At 42.7% G+C, this 20000-nt stretch overlaps 2 protein-coding genes across 2 annotated transcripts in view; one reads left to right on the top strand and one right to left on the bottom strand.

Moving 5' to 3' along the window:
* Positions 1 to 599: 599 nt before the first annotated feature.
* On the bottom strand, positions 600 to 7196 carry LOC143281183 (uncharacterized). Its single transcript, XM_076586219.1, has 3 exons — positions 6743 to 7196; positions 5759 to 5963; positions 600 to 3780 (listed from the first exon to the last, which is right to left on the bottom strand). Exons 1-3 carry the CDS (start codon positions 6800 to 6802, stop codon positions 2864 to 2866), a joined length of 1182 nt encoding a protein of 393 aa, XP_076442334.1. The 5' UTR covers positions 6803 to 7196; the 3' UTR covers positions 600 to 2863.
* Positions 7197 to 8726: 1530 nt separating this feature from the next.
* The window catches only part of LOC143281690 (uncharacterized), a 14534-nt gene continuing 3260 nt past the window's right edge, over positions 8727 to 20000 (top strand). Inside the window, exons 1-2 of the mRNA XM_076586941.1 lie at positions 8727 to 8842; positions 19789 to 19880. Of these exons, the coding sequence (XP_076443056.1) occupies positions 8770 to 8842; positions 19789 to 19880 (165 nt within the window). The 5' untranslated portion in view covers positions 8727 to 8769. The remainder of the gene's footprint in view (positions 8843 to 19788; positions 19881 to 20000) is intronic.

Below are 20000 nucleotides of genomic sequence, written 5' to 3'. Positions count from 1 at the left end.
GACAATAAACTGAGCAGTCTTGAGTCTTGAGTACATATCAAAATCAGAAAAAATGACTATAAACAAGAATGTAAAACAACTTAAATAAGGAGCGAAGGAGAGGAAGAAAAACAAATAATAAAATGGAAAATACGGATATCAAACTACATTCTTACTTCAAACTTATATACAGTACATACAACATTACTTAAAACATTTATACAGTGAACACAAACATCTGTGTTCGCATGTGTGTCCTCACACATAACAATTATACTCTCTCTATTTTCTCCTTTGAAATGTTGCATACTGACAGAATACAGAAAACAAAATACTTCGTCATCTCCAAAACTCGAGAGATTCATTTGTGGTGTAATAATATGATCAATGTACGAGAATCACAACAATCCAATAGTCTCTTTTAACTTTGTGCGTTGAATACTTTAACTTTCTTAGTGTTCTCGCAGGTTTTTTGTTTGTCATGTCATGTTTTATTGCGCATTGTTTGTTCCTGGGGAGGTGGGGTGGGGGAAGGGGGTAGTGATGACATGGTAGCCAAAAAACACAGCACCGTTTTGTTGTCAACCTTGTAAAAGGAACTACCTCTCTCTCTCCTCCCCCCTCCTCGTCTTGCAAGCTTTGTGTTTGTCATGTCATGTTTTATTATGCACTCAGTGTTTGTTCTGGGGGGGATCCAGCTGGAACTCTTTTCTGCTGCTTCTGCCATTGCCTTGAGAGCCCATGTTCTCTCTCTGCCAGAAATCGACAGCTGTTTCATGAGGCTGTGGGCAGATGTGCCCACAAACCCTCTTGCACCAATCTCTACAGCAAGGGCTTTGCTTGGAAGCCAGATTCTCTCAGGTTTCTGGCTAGGCAAGCATACTCCTCGGTCTTGTAGATGTGGGCTTCCTCCATTCTGCTTTCGTATGGCATAGTGAGCTCAATCAGAATCGCTTGTTTCGTTGCCTTGGAGTGGAGTACGATGTCAGGTCTCATGCCGCTCTTGCTGATGATTTCCGGGTGTTTCTTCCCCTCTGGTAGGTCAACTGTGCATTCCCAGTCTTCGGCACCATCAAGCAGCCCACGTTTCCATGCTTTGGAAACTTTGGATGCTGTTCCTGGCCAGACTTTATTGCCTTCTGCCGAGCGGAACTCTACTGGAACTTCTGGTGGGGTTGGTGCTCCTTGGACAGTGCTCACCACGTGTGCAATTTCTTTTAGCACTTGGTTGTGGCTCCATGTGTACCGTCCTTGGCTCAACGCCACTTTGCATGAGCTGTGGACATGTTCCACTGTTTGTTTGCCATGGCAGAGTGGGCACGCACGGTCATCCGCTTTCCCCCATTTCACCACGTTTGTATTCGAGGGAAGGAGGTCGTACGCAGATCTTAGGATGAAGCTGATCCTCAGAGGGGCCATGTTTTACATGTCGCTCCAGCTGAGGTTCCTTTGGAGTGCATTTTCCCATGTCCACTGCCCCTGCTGGCCTTGCTGGACCGCCTTCTGGACTCTTGCCATCCTCTTCCTTTTTGATCTCCTGTATGATAATGTCTCTTTTTGCTTTCCCCCTTGCCTTGGACCACCATTCCATCTTTGTCATTCCCAGGCCCAGTCTATTGGTTTGGGTGTGTCCTATTATTTCCTTCGTCTTAAGGCTTTCTTTCGCTGTACTGACTGCCTTCCTGACTCAGTTCCATTTTCTGCCAGCCTTCAGCTTGGGTTGGTTGGATCTCACTCACAATAATGTCACCTGAGTCTTCGAGCATGCTAAGAAGAGATGCTCCCAGGATTCACCGAAAGGGGGAGAGAATGATGAATTCATCGGCGCCAACAGAATCACGACTGGAAATGGTAAACGGACTACGATTTCAGAACTGATGGAATTTCGATGTGTCTGTGGGCGGAAATTCTCCACCTGAGCGTGGCATGATTTTTGCCAGAAGACAACACACATGCTGCCATGGCTTCTTTTTCAGTGCGCTTGTTATCTCAATTTTTCTGTACGCTTGTGAATCCTGGACCCTCACTGTTGACCTCCAGAGACGCACTGAAGCCCTTGAGATGAGATGCTGCCGTAAGATCCTGAACGTCTCATACAGAGACCACATCAAAAGTGAGGAGGTCAAAAACAGAATAACTACAGCCTTTGGGGCACATGACAACGTACATACTGTGGAAAAAACAGAAATCATCAGGCCTGGCAAAAACCATCCTGCAAGGCACAGTACCCGGAGGAAGACAGAGAAAGACCGAAGAAGAGGTAGAAAGATATCATCCGGGAGTGGACAGGCCTGTCGTTCGCCAAATCGCAGAGAGCAGCCCACGACCGAGTGAGATGGCGGGAGATTATCAGAGATTCATCAGTGATGCCTTCACAACCCCACTCGGGGTTACGAGACTGATGACGTTGATGATGATGAAGAGCGTACTGCACATAGGACCTCGGTTTTATCATCTCATCAAAAATGACAAGACGCTCAATTTGATTTTCCAGTCAAACTTGGGAGAAAGGGCGACAGCTGCATTTGCAGATACACGTCTCAACAATTCTGCCAGCTTCCTCCTTTTTTGCGCAGTCTGCAGGAGAGTGCTGAACTTGACCAGTCTGACCCTCAGTGCATTGGCAGGCATCTTTTCGCGGCGAGAGGCGCAGAGCGTCGAGGCTGGCGAGGAAGAAAGTGGGCGCTGCCCCCAGACCACGGACGTATATAGGTCCATCTTTATACGTCGGTGCCCCAGACCATCAGCCCGGTGAGTTCGAATGCCTCGGGGAGAAAATGTTGGCGACCTTGGTTATCCCATCCACTGGCCAGACCACAAACCATCCACACCTGGTGTCCTTTAGCCGCAGTCGCCATGACCCACTCTGCATAATGACGCAGTCCTACATAATGACGCAGTCACAGCCACCGCAGTCACAATCCCCGCAGTCACAACCCCCGCAGTCGCCACAGTCGCAGTCGCAGTCGCCACAGTCCACCCCTCCTGACGGGCAGCAGGCGCAGTCGCAGCACACCTTTTGGATGCAGTAGTTCAGACCCTCGCCAAACCCTCGGCAGCAGCTCTCGCACCAGTTGCCCAGTTCCCCGCAGCAGGCGCAGCACCAGATGACGCCCCCCTCCCCCACGTCGTAGGAGCAGGCCAGGCAGAAGTTGTCGCAGCAGTTGTTGGGGTTGTAGCCGCTGCTCACGCCGCCGCCACCCCTCGTGGTCGTAGCAGTGGTGGAAGTAGCAGTAGGTCTGCTGGCAGCCTTCTGGTTGAAGCGATGAGGGGAGGTGTCGATGATGGACTGCATCATGCGGGCTTCTTCCCTGGTCAGGAACGGGTACTGCTCCTGTAGGTCATCCACTGCCTGCGGTGACTGGTAGTGGTTCTCCCCTCTTGTCACAAGCCCTGGGGTCGCCCCTGCCCCCAGCAGCACGCCTTCTCCCAGGTCGATGGTGACGTCGTCATCGCTCGCCACTCCGCTATCCCCGGCCGAATACCTTACCCATATGACGTGCTGGGCTCGGCGCAACACCTGTCTGAAGTCTCCCAGGGAGGACTGCGACCCGTCAGACTGGAGGAGCACGATGACCCGTCTGACCGCCTTGGGGCGCACCGACCCTGTCCAGGCCACCACCACCTCGTCCACGTCGGCCAGCCGCTTGATGACGTCACTCTCGTCTTCGCCCACCACGCGGACCGGGATCCGGGCGTCACGGAGACCTTGCACCAGCCCGCTGACGTCACTGATTCTGGGGTCTTGCGTCACTACCATGACGTCACGGAACTGCAGGGCGGTGGTGGTGGACTGGGGATCTGAAAAAAAAAAGAAAAAGAAAAATAGGAATAAAATCCTTAATCGTACTCTCGGTAAAATCTATCTTTCATAACCATGTAGGTGTCTGAAAACACAACTTATAATGCTAACAACTAAGATTTAATAGCAAAGTAATGTAGCATAAGGTATTTGATTATAATCATTCTTCTTCTGCGCTGCCCTCATAAGCTTAACTCACACGTTCACCCGTTTGTACGAGTGGCTTGTTACCGTTGGTGCTTTGTGTGTGTGTGCGTGTGTGTGTGTGTGTGTGTGTGTGTGGGTGCGTGTGCGTGCGCGTGTGTGCGTGTGTGTGTTTAATATCTCTTTTTGTATGACCGGTTTCACTTCGCAATTTTCGGTAGTCATAATATTCCAATTTCTGAGTAATTCTGATAAACATCGTTTTTTCTTTGTTGTTGTTTGTATATTTTTCGTTTTGCTGTTGTTTCGTGTGTATATGTGTGTGTGTTTGTGTGTGTGCATGTGCATGTACATATGCACGTGCATTTAGTTCATGCGCGCATGTATGAATGTGTATGTAAGTGTGCATGCGCGCGCGAGTGTCTGTGCCAGTGCGTGCGTTTGCGCGTGCGTTACGCGTCACACGGTCCACTGCCTTCACGAGAGCCGTGAGGACGAGGGCAGTGCACGACCCGAGCTGTCACATGTATCTAAATGTGAACTGTCAATCGCCAGCAACAACTCGGCATAAACAAAAGGTCACACAGTCCTCCACGGCCCATGCCAACAACACCAGCAGGATGTGGGCCTGTTTGTCAGGGCATGGAGTGTTGCAGTGGACACACACAACACGCAGGCAGGAAATCGGGGAATTCCGATTACTGCACATCAACAAGCCACACGTCCCGGATCAGACAGGAGAAAGGAGTGTGTGTATACGCAAGCAGAAGATCTAATGCGCTCGTTAAAAATCCTGTAATCCATGTCAGCGTTCGGTGGGTTATAGAAACAAGAACATACCCTGCATGCACATCCCCGAAAACGGAGTACAGCTGCCTACATGGCGGGGTAAAAACGGTCATACACGTAAAAGCCCACTCGTGTACACAAGAGTGAACGTGGGATTTGCAGCCCACAAACGAAGAAGACGACGACGACGACAGAGAAGGGAGTGTGGAGGTCAATGAAGCCACTGAGGCATGTAAAAAGGTTTGGCTGCTTCACCCATTCTGTCCACCAGTTCCTTTCTCTCAATCTAATTCATTACGGACTAAATACTGCTCGTAAAGTCAAGTGCATATGCTTCAGTAACGTGACAATTAAGCGTATAATTTTTTTTTTACTGTGATTTGATGAAGCCTTACCTGTACGAATGTGTGTCATTACAAGTGACTGAGAACGTTAACGTTTTTGAATTTTTGTATTCATTATCAGTTGTTTCACTTGGTATATTAACGACGTCTCTTTTACGAAGTCCAAGAAGTAATTTTCTGTAATTGTATTTAGATGTTTGTTTCAAATTTCACCCCCCACCCCCACCCCCTCATATGCCCGGTTTCTCCCAACTCCCCATTCATGGCCATCCCGCTACTCTTCAATACAACAATACTCTGATTTTTCTGCTTTCTGTTGTCAACAATGAATCTGAAAAGTGATAATGCTTATATTCATTGTAAATTATTTAAACATATTAATCTTCACGGATGTTCAAAGAAGGAAACAATGACTGTAATGACTGTCATTAATATGCAAGTGGGAAACATGCGTTTCAACACAACTGCATTTGTGCAACGTTCACCAGCCGTCAAACGAAACTAATCACATGCCTGAGCACGATATAGGCTTTTAGCTTGTTGTTGCTCCGCTGACTATAAGTACATGTACAACATGTTTTCTGAATAAAGATTTGTTCAAACCAAATGAATACATTAATACTCAAACAAAATGTCTTCAATCACCGATATGTGTTACAGGACATTAAACAAAATATACCTCCTCCTTCTCCTCTCTCACCTCTGTGGCCCAGAGACAGTTGCTGGAAGAGAACGGAGGCCACGTCCTGTCCACACTGACAGCAGTCGAGAGGCCTGGAGGCCTCGTGGCCTTTCCCGCCATGCCGCACTGTGGTGAGGGGGACTTTGTTCAGGTGGGGGCACTCTGTCTGCCCTGGGGCCGTCTGGGCGTCAGAGGACTGGGGTTGACTGGTGATGTTGACTCCCTGGTGATGATGAGGATAATTGTATGATGATGATACTACTACTACTACTACTACTATCATCATCATCATCATTAACAACAACAATAACAATACTAGTTGTGCTATTACTAATAATAATTATATTGTTGGTATCCTAACAATGATGATGATACTAATTATTATTGTTGTTATTAGAAACAATACTGCAACTACTATTAATGATAATGCAATAAAACAATAGAAAACTCTTACTGGCTGGCCTCTTTATGTCCTTGGCCTGTGCGAGACGCTTTCTATCCTTTCAATTGGCGTCGCTGACAGAATGATCCAAGGATATTTCTTTAAGTCTTTTAATTCTTTAATCTTTTATCCAAATTAAATCCAAGCAATAAATTAACCAACCCTTACCACTCAAGTTCATCGCTACAATAATAATAAAGAAGATGATGATGGTGATAATGATAGTTCTAAGAATGATAGTAAACGTTACAGTCGAAGCGCCAGTTATTTAAGACCGGTAGACATGTACTTATATAAACTTTCCTTCAAGAAAAATGGTATATTATACGTAACAACCGAGAGAGAGAGAGAGAGATGGAGATTCATAGAAAGAAAGAGATTCAGAGAGAGATATAGAGAGAGATTCATAGAGAGAGAGAGAACTCGGAAGTAAAAAAACGACTCAAGAGACTGACCGACAAACAGGGTGACACGAGGGAGACAGAAAGAGACACACTTTCACAAATCATAATCACCAACGTATTTCAACGATCGTTGACCTATAACGAACGTAAACTCACCTCAGGTGACGAATCGAACGTCGTGTTGTAACTACTGTCCTCGTTTTTCAGCCCTGCCATTTTCTTCTTTCCCAGTGCTAACGATTTTGCTGCGCGGAATAATATAGCCTCTCTCCAAGTCTGCCACCGAGCTAAAAATCTATTAATAGCCCAGAGGTCTGCCCCACCAGTCACGTCACAAAACTGCTGGGTCAAGGAATGCCACTTGTACTGCAAATCCTGTCCAGTGAGCGGAGTTTCGCGCTCTACATCGAATATTAATCACCTGCCGATTTGTTGTTTAACTCAGTTTTTTTAACGACTCGCGGACCCGGAACTACAGGTGTTTCAGTGTGAAGGCCGACAACGATCGACGCTGTACGCACTCCGACACACTGTGTAGGCCCGGTTGTGCTCTCCGCCCGTCATTCCCAGCTTGACCCATTTCGATAAGGTTGATCCGGTTTCGTGTTGTCAATGCTAAGAGATTTTTCGATCCTCTGCATGGGTGTAGCCGTGCTTGCAGTCGTGTGTATGTCAGTGTGTGTGTGTGTCAGTGTGTGTGTGTGTGTGTGTGTGAGAGAGAGAGAGAGAGAGATCAGGTTAAAAAAAAAAAAAAAAGAAAAAAAAAAGACTCGAGCGACAGCCCTTGGCGTCGTTTGGTACGGTATACCGTTGTCGTCAAGACTGAGTGAAAAGTACTTGCTACTCACGCTTCCCTTTTCCTTGCACTGTTGATGAATTAAATATATTACAGGAGACTGAACCCTTTTCCCAACCCTCTCTTTTCGTCTGTTTGTTTGCCACTTTGCGCCTCTCCCTTTTCTATATTTGTCAGTACAGTAACATAATGTGGTTTTGAAAAATCATTTACGATAAATCAGTTTTGCACTGACAGCTATCTGTTAGCTCAGTGGTTTTACTCATATTGTAATCATTTTGTGGTCATACTGTCAACGGGTAACCGCAGTAAAATGAACACATAAAATAAAATAATATATAAAATGAAATAAAATAAAATAAAATAAAAATCTTTTTGTGAGTCTTGGAAATTAAGATTCATTGTATCATTTCCCTTCCCCTTTCCACCATTCCCACCCCACTACTCCTATCTCGCTCACTCGCTCCATACCGTTCCCTCTCTTTCTCTCTTCTTTAATCTCTTTTAATGAAAAGAAAGACAGTGTTTGTGAGTATCTACTATGTCCTATGCTGCATCTGATCTTAGACATAGAATCAATAATGAATGAATCACTACACTTCGATTCTGCTAATTATTTTCATAATCATCAACATTTTTTTTTTCTACGCACAAAAATCACAACTACATGTGAACAGGGGGGGAGGCTTAGTAAGGCTGTGTCACAAATGGAGGAGGCAAAGTGGTGTGCATGATAGATGGCTCACTTTTGTTACGCGTCATACTTTCCTATTTTCTCTTATACTTCACCAGTGCGCTCCATAACAGGTGTATATCTACCTATTTATTTATTTTTGTTTTATCTTATTCGTCAATCTATTTATTGATTCGTTCATTTATTCTTTTTTATATTCATATTTGCATTCCTTTACATTTATTTCATTCCTTTTTCATTTTGTTTTATTCTATCTTTATTTTCTTCTTTTTAATTCTTCTTTTTTCTTTTTTGCTGTCCCATAATCTGCACCATTTTAGTGGCTTTACTCCCACGCCGCTCATTCAGAGTCCCCCATACACAGCCACACCCGGGTTTGTCTGTCGCAGTCCCAGTGTCAGCGGTCCAAAGAGAACTTTTCGTTGTGTTTTGACGCTACTGGTTTACAATACCCAAGGCTTTTCCTATCAGGGAATTCCCGACGCAGAATGACGTATCCGGTGAAGTGACTAACTGGTGAGGTGTGTTGGTTGGCAGTCCGCCTGTATTCCTCCAAAGTCTTGCGCAAGAACACACGGGCTCAACATCAACAACGGGTGTTTGACTCCCACGCGAATGCACGTGATTCTTGATAATCCTACCCCAAGAGAGTTGACACCTCATAATTAAGACTGTGTGATTGTTTACTGATTCATGGTTCACGCCTCATACTGTGATGTGTCTACACATGGCGGGGAGGGTGAGGGGGCATGTTCGAGGAGAGAAGGTGATTATTGATACATAAGATGGTTCACGATGCATATTGTGGCGGTGCAACCATGGAAAAGGTTTCGATCGGATTAGCGCATTGTGATAGCTGTGGTTACAGGCTAAATACGTAATCCACGACGTAAACCGTGGGAGCAGGCAAGAGAAGTACACTGTTCATTTATATTTCACCACCCATTGTACCATCCTGCAAATCCGCACCCACCCACCCTCTTCACCCTCCCTCCTCATGGTCCCGCCAACAAAGAGCACGCGCATCATTACCTGTTCTTAACGTAGCCCTGTGCGTACTGAATCATTTGATCAGTATTCTTGTTGTTCAGTCGGTACAAATGAAGTGTATGGTTCTTGTTCGACATTGATGTTGTAACACGAATATTGTGCAAGTGCATATGACCATGATCTTGTCACACGAATATTGTGCAATTGAATGCATATGACTATGCCCGTTTGTCATACCCCCTTTCGATCTGTGCACTTCGTCTTACAATTTTATCATTTCTTTTGCCACTTATCTAGATCTATTTTTCGTAGCAGTCATTTTAAACGGGTAATGGGACAACTCCTTTGGCAATATGAACAACTGGACATCCTATAATTTGCGTGATGTATACACAATGGTATGAAACGTATCACGGAATCAGAAATCCAGCTGATGTAACGATACGAAACGTATCACACCAAAGAAATGTAACTGATGTATTCCTGCCTTTCTGAGGTTCAAGTCTCATCGTAATTCTGAGGTGACGCCCTCTCTTAGAGTAGAAATGACGAAGAAAATGAGACTTACCTGTCAGGTGAAGTTAAACCGGAGTTCAACGCTATCAGAGGACGCCACGGGAGTAATTATGATCCCGCCCATAGTGTTGACAACTTAAGACGACCCTGTTATTCTTTCGGATTCTGAAAACTATGATATATGTATGGTTCAGCACTGACGGCCCAGCAGCTTGCTCTCGCACTATCTACCCAAATAGTTATCCAGTTCTCTCTCTTTCATGCTCCCGCTAACGGTGTGTGTGTGTGTGTGTGTGTGTGCGTGCGTGCGTGCGTGCGTGCGTGCGTGCGTGCGTGCTTGCGTGCGTGCATGCGTGCTTGCGTGCGTGTGTGTGTGTGTGTGTGTGAGCGCGCGTAGGTGCATGTGTGTATATGTGCGTGTGTGCGAGTGGTCATGTCTGCGAGTGATCGTGTGTGTGTGTGTCAGCGCGCGCGCGAGTTCGTGTGCGTGTCTGTGTCTATGTCTGTGTACGAGCATCTATGCCATGTCTCTCTGCTTCCTTCTCCGCCTCCCTGATGTTATTCCCGGCTCCCCTCTACCACCCCGCCCCCATTTCCCCCTCCACACTTTATCTTTAACCTTCCGTTTAAGTCGTGCGTTTAGTTGACATATTTTCCTTTTGAAAATAATCAAAATTCCCTTTTAATCAGATGAGATTGTCTATATAATCCATGACGTACATACACACAGGGGAACACTGCTGAACTGACAAAAGGCGGATCTGGGTCTGACAGACCCACGACTTGTTAACAGGTAAATTTGATTGATTCTTTAACGAGAATGGATGTGTTATACCCTTGACGTTGGAGTAAGTGGGAAACAAACGAAACAACCAACAGTGAGAGGGTTCAAATGTCACCAACCTATTTTACTGTCAAACAGGTGGCTCAGCTTTCTGTTTAGCGTGACAGAAGGTCATATGATTCGCTCACCGTGTGATCACGTGTAAAATATGGTGGGTCTTTCACAGAGAGAGACAGACAGACAGACAGACAGAGGGATGGTGGGGGTGGGGGGGGGGGGAGCATGTCTCGTATCTCTTTTCTGATCGTGTTTCTTTGTCTAGAATTCTTTTCCTTCCATTCACTGTATCTCCTCTCTCTCTCTCTCTCTCTCTCTCTCTCTCTCTCTCTTTCTCTCTCTCCATATCTCCTCTCTGAGGTCCTTAAACTCAACCCTACCGCCCCTCTTTCACTGCACAAAGCCATGCCTCTGTTCAACGCAAATCGAGGTCAATAAAACCAACAAGGTATGTTTTTGTAACTGAATCACAACAGTGATTCTGACAAGACACCTGTCAATGTTTTCTGCTACCTGCGCCAGCACGATTTTCATTTTCTCTCATGCCTTTCCGATTACTATAACCAGCTGGTTTGAGGTTGTGTGGCACAGCTAGAGTTAACACCTCTTTGTGTTCACTGGTCGAAACTGCGAGAGCGATTTTTGTTGATGGCACAGATATTCAACATTATATTCATACGATGTATGTACAGCGAGGCTGACAGTAACAGACTCAAACTGCCTATTGTCCTCTGCAACCAACAGGTAACGCACCCTCTCTCGTAAACTGAACAGACTCCAACTGACTATTGTCTCCTGCAACCAACAGGTAACGCACCCTCACTCGTAAACTGAACAGTCTCCAACTGACTATTGTCTCCTGCATCCAACAGGTCACGCACCCTCACTCGTATACTGAAGTTAGTAACCTGACTAACACAGCACTTTATTTCCTATTCTAGCATCCTAAGTTCTGGGACAAAACTTTTAATGCATATTGCAATGCAAACATGCATGAAATAACACGAAGCGTGCAATTCACCTTCCGAATCAAGAGTTTCAGTTTCAGTTTTTTCACCGAAGCGTCACCGCGTTCGGATAAATCTATATTTGTATTTGTATTTCTTTTTATCACAACAGATTTCTCTGTGTGAAATTCGGGCTGCTCTCCCCAGGGTGAGCGTGTCGCTACACTACAGCGGTAAACTTTTTTTTTTTTTTTTTTCCCCTGCATGCAGTTTTATTTGTTTTCCCTATTGAAGTGGATTTTCTACAGAATTTTGCCACGAACAACCCTTTTGTTGCCGTGGGTTCTTTTACGTGCGTTAGTGCATGCTGCACACGGGACCTCGGTTTATCGTCTCATCTGAATGACTAGCGTCCAGACCATCACTCAAGGTCTAGTGGAGGGGGAGAAAATATCGGCGGCAGAGCCGTGATTCGAACCAGCGCGCTCAGATTCTCTCGCTTCCTAGGCGGACGCGTTACCTCTAGGCCATCACTCCACTTTTATATACCACACCACATCTGCTAAGCAGATACTACACCACATCTGCTAGGCAGATGCCTGACAGCAGCATAACCCATTGCGCTTGTTAGGCCTTGACTGTATGTTTATCTGTTTGTGTACCTATCAGAGTGGGTTACTCTTTACAAAATTTTGCCGGAGGACAACACTTTTGTTTCAATGGGTTCCTTTTCAGTGCGCCGGGTGCTTGCTGCACACAGGACCTCGGTTTATCGTCTCATCCGAATGACTAGACACTTAGTTTGATTTTCCAGTCAAACTTGGGAGAAAGGGAGTGGGCGGGATTCGAACACACACACACACTCACGGACTCTCTGTATTGGCAGCTGAGCGTCTTAACCATTCTGCCACCTTCCTCCTAATCAAGAGTTAGGTTCAAAAGCGACTCGAAATGACCTGTATCATGAACGCAAACCAACACTTGTGGACTCAAGCCGACGTGCGTTTTGCTTTCATGTGCATGGTTGGTGGTTTTATAACGGAAAGAACGATTCTCTGATTGACAAAGACTGAACGAGTGCTTGATTGCAGACGATTTTATGGACCTCGCAATATGGCTACATAACAGTGTAGCGACTTAATCAATATCAGAATCAGAACAATGACTCTCAAACAGAGTCGAAAATCACACAAATTGGTCACAACATTTACAAATGGCAATGTTGCTTCAACTATGCACGATGACTGCCGTTTAAATAGATCCTCGAATTTAGGATACTGAAATAAGTAGAATAACCACAGAAAATTAGTCAAAATATGTACGAATGGCAACATCCCTTCAACTTTGCAAGAAGTTGCCGTTAAAGTAGGTCCCTGAATTTAGGATATTAAAATATGAAATTAGGTTATCCAGCAAACAGTTCAAAAGGAAGGCAGTCTTGTCACACATTTTGTTCGCCCCAACACACTAACCTGTCTTTCTTCTATGATCCACAGCACAGTCAACCAAAGACTACCCCAGAAAATATCCAAGTCAAGCCATGTAGATCATGTATTTCGTTCATTTTCTTTTCAGTTATCCGCACAAGAATCATCTTTCTCACAGAACATTTTCCTTGTGAGCGACACAACACAGTTTTTAGAAAAAAAAAAGAAGAAGAAAAATATAATGCAGAGCACGAAACCAGACGACATTCTCGCCGCCATCTTTAAATTATGCGCTCCCTGTGTTTGATGAAACAAAAAAAGCCTGCTTTCACTAATTAGTAGCACTATGTTGAAGAAATTTGAACATAGTTTTAAAGGATATTTCTCAAGAAACTGTGTAAAAGTGGTGACAATTAAACTGTGTATAATCTGCTTTGCTGAATCAGATTAAGAAAACATCAATGAAGAAAGAAATTACCCCTCACGCATCCCCCCAGACCCCTCACCCCCCTCTCCCACACACACACAAACAAAACAAAACAAACAAAAAAACGTGCTTAACGCTCAAACCGAAACTCACGAAAATATTTGACACAATCTCTTCACCACCGAAATCTGAACAGAAGCAACTGACTGACAGGTGATGCATCAGTTATTCTTCAATTTACAAGTTGTACCAGAACACTCATGCATTCCAAACGTGCATTTTTCATTGAAATTTCAAGGGAACAGGACGTTGCCAGTCTGTGATTTGACCGATGATAAGATCACTTGCCAGATTTATCACTCCTCTCTGGGATGATCTGGTGTTTATCCATTTATCATTCTATTTATTTGTTCTTTTTTTTTTCTTCTTCTTTTTTCTTTTTTTTAACCCACCCCTCCGGATATGCAAGTGTTCCAAGATGATTATCATGATGCTTTCTTTGAGGGAAGAATTCTGTACCATTGCTATATTTTTGTGCCCCTCAGTGCAGGTAACGTTCTGCCCTTAACCCTTTCACTGCCAAACGTGCATTAATGCAGCAGCTAGGTAATTACCATTAATAATTTACCATTGATGGAAATAGACATTAGCGTTTCAAATAAGTCATTCATAGATTTTTTTTACTTATGAAAATAAGATTAAAAAAAAATTAACAAAAAAAAAAAAGCGTACGCTACTATGAAGAAAAAGAAATCAAAGGAAAAAGAAGAGAGATTTAATGCAAAAATCGAGTAACTTGAAAAGAAAGATGATAAAACAGAAGATATACAGACATTAAAAGATGTTAACCAGGAATTAGTCTCAATAAGGGAGCAAGGGAGCACAAAATTAAAGGAGTTATGTTGAGATCCAGAGTCAAATGGATAGCAGAAGGTGAAAAGATAACAAATTATTTTTGTAACTTAGAGAAACGGCATTTTGTTAATAAAAGTATGAATAGATTGGTAGATCAAAATGGAATAATGACAGAGGATCCACAAAAGATAAAACAGGAAGTACATGCAGTCTATAAAAGGCTATACACAAAGAGAGCATTAGAAGAATGTGAAATTCATGAGCTAGTAAAGGAATGTCTCACTTTATCTCAAGAAGAGAGCAACTCATTAGAGGGAGAAATAACATTAGAGGAAGCAGGCCTGGCACTAAAAAATATGAAAAACGGAAAAAGCCCTGGCACAGATGGATTTGGAGCTGAGTTCTACAAATTTTTTTGGAAAAAAATTAGGTCCTTTTGTTGTAAGAGCTTTGGATCACTCATTAAGAGAAGGAGAACTCTCAACCACTCAGAAGGAAGGTCTTATTACCTGCATCCCGAAACCTGATAAATCAAAAGAGCACATAACTAATTGGAGACCTATCTCATTATTAAATGTTTTATATAAGATAGGAGCAGCATGCATAGCAAATAGGGTTAAACAGATTCTTCCAAAATTAATTAGTGAGGATCAGACGGGATTCATTATAAACAGGTACATTGGCGATAACATAAGATTGATATATGATCTGATCTGCTATCTAGACACGAAACGTCAACCAGGTCTCTTACTCTGCTTAGATTTTGAAAAAGCTTTCGACTTTTTGGATTGGCAATTTTTGTTCAAAGTTTTAAAAGCATACGGGTTTGGGCAAAACATTCAAAAGTGGATAGAAACATCTTATGAAAATGTAAAGTCAGCAGCGATAGTCAATGGACAAATATCCAACTGGTTTTCAGCAGAAAGAGGATGTAGACAGGGAGACCCACTTTCCCCTTACTTATTCATTTTATGTGTCGAAATATTAGCAATCATGATTGGAGAAAATAATGATATAAAAGGCATAATAATAAACAATAACGAGCATAAAATTCCTCAGTTCGCAGATGATGCACAGTTAATGAACAACGGAGATAGAATGTCATTTGAAATATTCATTAATTTGGTTGATAAATTTGGAAAGGTTTCAGGGTTATTCATAAATGCAGGCAAAACACAAGCAGTATAGCTAGGATGCAAAACGAATTCTAAAATAAGATATATGCAGCATTTAAACATAAAATGGAATCCAGAAAATTGTAAGATATTAGGGGTATGGTTCACAAATAACATTAAATATTGCGAAAAAGTTAATTACGCAGAAAAAAATCACAGAAATAAAGGCGCTTTTCAAAGTTTAGATGAAAAGAATTATAACTCCTCTTGGTAGTGTTGCAGTATTAAAATTACTAATCCTGTCTAAGTTGACACATCTCTGGATTCTACTGCCAAACCCACCAAACAATTTTATGAACAGTCTTCAGATAATGTGTTTTAAATTTATATGGAATGGTAAACGAGACAAAATCAGTAGAAAGACAGCAACGAAAAACATTAGAAATGGAGGTTTGAATACTCCAGATATTAGAACATATATAGAAGCACTTAAACTTGCATGGGTTAGAAAATTTACAAAAACAAAACATAAATGGAAGAATATCACTATAGAATTATATCCTTTTTTTTTAACTGAATTAGAAAAATATGGCTTTAGTTACACTTACACTTTGAATAAAGTTGATAATCATCCTTTCTGGAGACATGTATTCATGGCATACAACCACTTTTGTAAACGTGTAAAACCGACATCGATAACCGAGTTATTTTCTGAACCAATATTTTATCATGAAAACATTAGAACAGAAAACAACACTATTAAGTAAAGAAATTGGTTAAAGACGGGAATATATTGCATTGCACACTTTGTAAACAATGATGGGAATTTTCTTGGGCAAAACAAATTTAATAGAATAAATATGGAATTAATGCACATTTTTTTTAACGTTTCAATGGATGTTTACTAGCCATTAAGAAATAATATACAGGAAACAGAATTAAACATATCAGAAAACACAACGCACGATATTCCCTCAGCGTTAAAAATTATATACTCTGTACCTAAAGGAACCAGGCCATACTACGATATTTTATTATCTGACAATAAGCTTCCCAACGGCTGTATAAAGTGGTCGGAAAAACTAGGAGTAGATATTTCCTAGAAAAAAGTATTTGATAAAATACAGAAAATAGATGACATAAAAATTAAATGGTTACAATTACGTATCGTACACAGAATTCTTGGAACGAAAGTTATTCTGAAAGAAACGGGACTAGTAAATGACAATCATTGTGACTTCTGTATGGAAGCAAAAGACGATATTGAACACATTTTCTGGAGATGTAATAGCACAAAACAATTTTGGCAAAACTTCGAAAAGCTGTTAAAGGAAAAAAAAGTACAGTGTGTACAAACATAAGAATAACAGAAAATATAGTATTATTTGGTATAGCCGAAAATATGCGTGTTTGACTTTTTAATAGTCATTGATAAAATGTGTATTTACAGGTGCAAAATGGAAATGTGTGTGTGTGTGTGTGTGTGTGTGTGTGTGTGTGTGTGTGTGTGTGTGTGTGTGTGTGTGTGTGTGTGTGTGTGTGTGTGTGTGTGTGTGTGTGTGTGTGTGTGTTGTGACACGATGTTTTTTGTTTGGTTGGTTGGTTTTTTGTTTGTTTGTTTGTTTTTGATTCGATTTTTTTCCTAGTACTAGTATTAGTGCCCCCGTTAAAATATATGCAAATGAGACATTTTGAGTGGCATGGATATATTATCTCATATTTGATGACGTATAAACATGATATATCTATATATACACTTACACACATTTGTATTGCCTGGTATACTTTAGATGTGTCATTATATTTTGCCTTCATTGTGTTTTCATCCGTTTCGTCATTTTCCCCCTTTCTTTTACACGTATTTGTGCCAATTGTCTATGTCATAAAAATGGAAATTAAAAACACGTTAAAAAAAAAAAAAGGCTTGTTTCCCTCTCACATTGTTCATCATCTATCGTTCGGAATTCACCTCCGATAAATGTCAGAAGAAAGACCACGCGTCATCCATAGGCTCTAAGATCGAGCGTGAACACACACACACACACACACACACACACACACACACACACACACACACACACACACACTGAACACGCCTCTTTGAAAGAGACAGGCAGAGATAAACAGACTGACAGACAAACCTACAAAGCTGACAGACAGGAAAACAAATCACCAGCAAAAAGGTCCACCAATACATCAGAAGTCAACTGAAGACAGGTGTACGATGCCAATGGACCAACAATAAACAGGTGAACCAATGCGACCTAACGTTTGTCCTCATCAGTCAACCAGTCAGGAAGACGGACACATCCGTAGGAGACTGACAGTGGTCGTGCTGTGTGTGTCACACATCTGACAGTGTTGCCGCTTCGTCTACGTCTGTACTGGTCTTTGGTCTTTGTATGGATGAAATGTGACGACGCCTCTCCCTCACGTTCCTCCAGATCTCTGTCCTGTCTTCCGCGTTCCCCCTGTCTTTGGGGATATATATATATATATATATATATATATAGAGAGAGAGAGAGAGAGAGAGAGAGAGAGAGAGAGAGAGGAGGGAGGGAGGGAGGGAGGGAGAGATGTAACTGTAGAGAGAGAGATAGACACATAGACACAGACAGACAGACATAGACACAGACAGATAATGCAAACATTCATGCACTTTAAATGAGGAATAAAAAGACGAGAGAGAGAGACAGAGAGAGCGACAGAGACAGACAGACAGACGGAGATTGAAAGAGGGAGGGAGAAAGAGGCAGAAACATATAATGTAATGAAAGCAAATGCGTGCGTGCGTGCGTGCGATTCGTGCACGCGCGCGCGTGTGTATGTGTCTGTGTGAGACAGAGACAGCGAGCGAGAGAGAGATATATCGAGAGGTGGGGCGGAGGGACAAAGACAAGCACTTACCTGCTTAGAGAGGGGAAGAGGGGTGGGGCTCAGACAGACAGACTGAAAGGCAGACTGGACAAGTCAGCATGGTTGTTTATAAACAGGCATCAACTGCCGAACAATATGATGATGTACAGCTATGATTATGTTCTGTATACGTCACGTTGGCCAGACCCCCAAACCCCCACCCCCACTTTCTCCAACGCCCCGCCCCCTTACTATAAGACAGAAGACACGTCTGATTGCGAACCAGTCAGCACAAAATCTTTGGGACAGGTGCTAATGTCAGCGGTTAACGAAACCTCTTAGAAATAACATCTTTAATATTTTCTGTGCTCATCTCTGCGCTGATTCTTGTTGATTCAAAGCAGAACCGGACTGTCAGTATGGGGAGTTACATTTTGATCCTGGCTGTTACTGTGTTTGGTGAGTTGTTGTTTTGCTGCTGTTCGGTACTAAGTCTTTTTGTTTGTTTACAGAACAGCCGACAACGAAGGGCCATACCAAGGCTGAAAACCTTTTTCAATGTTTATCTGTTCCTATTGGGGCTTTTTAGTGTTGTTTTTTTTTTGTGTGTGTGTTTGTTTGTTTTTCATATTGATTTTGTTCTATTTATTTTGATAATCAAAATATTGCACAAAGCATCATTCAAACAAGAACATCAACAACAAGAAAGCAAAGGAAAAAAAGATAACGTGGAACAAAGACTGGGCCAAACAGTAACTGCATCATAAATAATTCATTTCCAAGATATGCCTCTGGTCTTGACCGAATATTATGTCCATGGTATCCCCAAGATCATTAGGGGGGAAAAACTTGTTACAGTACTGTTGGTATTCGTTCATTGTTGGTTGCAATGTCTGAAACCACCCCATCATCCTTCCCTCTTTTTTTGTTTTTATTTTACTCATCTTTTTCGGGATCAGGAAGTGTAATTTTGTTTGCATTCCAAGTTTTTGGGTGTTTTGTTTCGTTTCGTTTCTTCTCCTTTTTATTTTGTGGCTATTTCCTGTTAATTTTCTCTCTAGCTCGTATCCTTTCCCTTTCTTCATTAAAATTTCCCATTTTCTTTCAGTTGATTTGCGGTCTTTTCCCACTTCATCTTTCCTCTTTTTTTCTCTTTCTGTCTTCTGTCGCTCCTTTTCCTATTGCTTTATTTCCATTCCTCTCCTGTTATTTTCCTGTCATTTTTTCTTTGTTGATATCCTTTTCTGTGCCCACATAACATATTATATTTTCTTATTCCGATGATGAAGAATGATGGCGGGGTGATGACGATGCTGCTATGGGGGTTCCATTTAGGTCTGGGGGACTACCTGACAAGGCTGTACTCTCTTGATGATTAGATCCCTGCGTCAGCCAGGCTGAGAGATACACACACTCGAATTGTTAGTCAGGAAATTTGAGCAACGCTTTCAAAAGACGCATTCTTGAAGTGAATGAATCCTCGACTGTGGGGTCCAACTCTCCCAATTTAAGCTTATAGAAAGCTCATCTGTGGGTAGGAAGGAACCGGCCATGTGAAAAAACAACAGCAACAAAAAAAACAAAAAAAAAAAAAAAATCCTGATGGGTACTGAACAATTCCTATTCAGTCATCAGTCCGCGATACTATCCACTTCGCCAAGGCGGCTGGTTTGTGTGTCCTTTTGGCAATTAAAACGTTGTGTGTGTGTGTGTGTGTGTGTGTGTTTCCGGTGTGAAGCGTGCAGCCAAGCGTCGATGGTGTACAGATCAAGGGTCAGACCTGCCGCCGGCGGTGGTTACTACACTTCGTTTGAACATGTCCACCACGCGGTATGACGCGCGCGCGCGCGTGCGTGCGTGCGTGTGTGTGTGTGTGTGTGTGTGTGTGTGTCTGCGCCGAGTCTGCGTCTGTGTGTATTTGTTTTGCAATTTTAGACAATGACTTTTTTT

Source organism: Babylonia areolata, chromosome 4 (genome assembly GCF_041734735.1).
Source record: "Babylonia areolata isolate BAREFJ2019XMU chromosome 4, ASM4173473v1, whole genome shotgun sequence".
NCBI classification, from domain to species: Eukaryota; Metazoa; Mollusca; class Gastropoda; order Neogastropoda; family Buccinidae; genus Babylonia; species Babylonia areolata.
Note: the sequence above shows the minus strand (reverse complement) of the source record. Positions and strands in the feature narration are given on the sequence as shown.

Excerpts from the sequence above, each read along its gene's own strand:
- LOC143281183 (XM_076586219.1), bottom strand. The coding sequence starts at position 6,802 with ATGGCAGGGCTGAAAAACGAGGACAGTAGTTACAACACGACGTTCGAT. Across the intron at positions 5,964-6,742 it reads CGTTCGATTCGTCACCTGAG|GGAGTCAACATCACCAGTCA; the intron begins GTGAGTTTACGT and ends CATCATCACCAG. Across the intron at positions 3,781-5,758 it reads ACTGTCTCTGGGCCACAGAG|ATCCCCAGTCCACCACCACC; the intron begins GTGAGAGAGGAG and ends TTTTTTTTTCAG.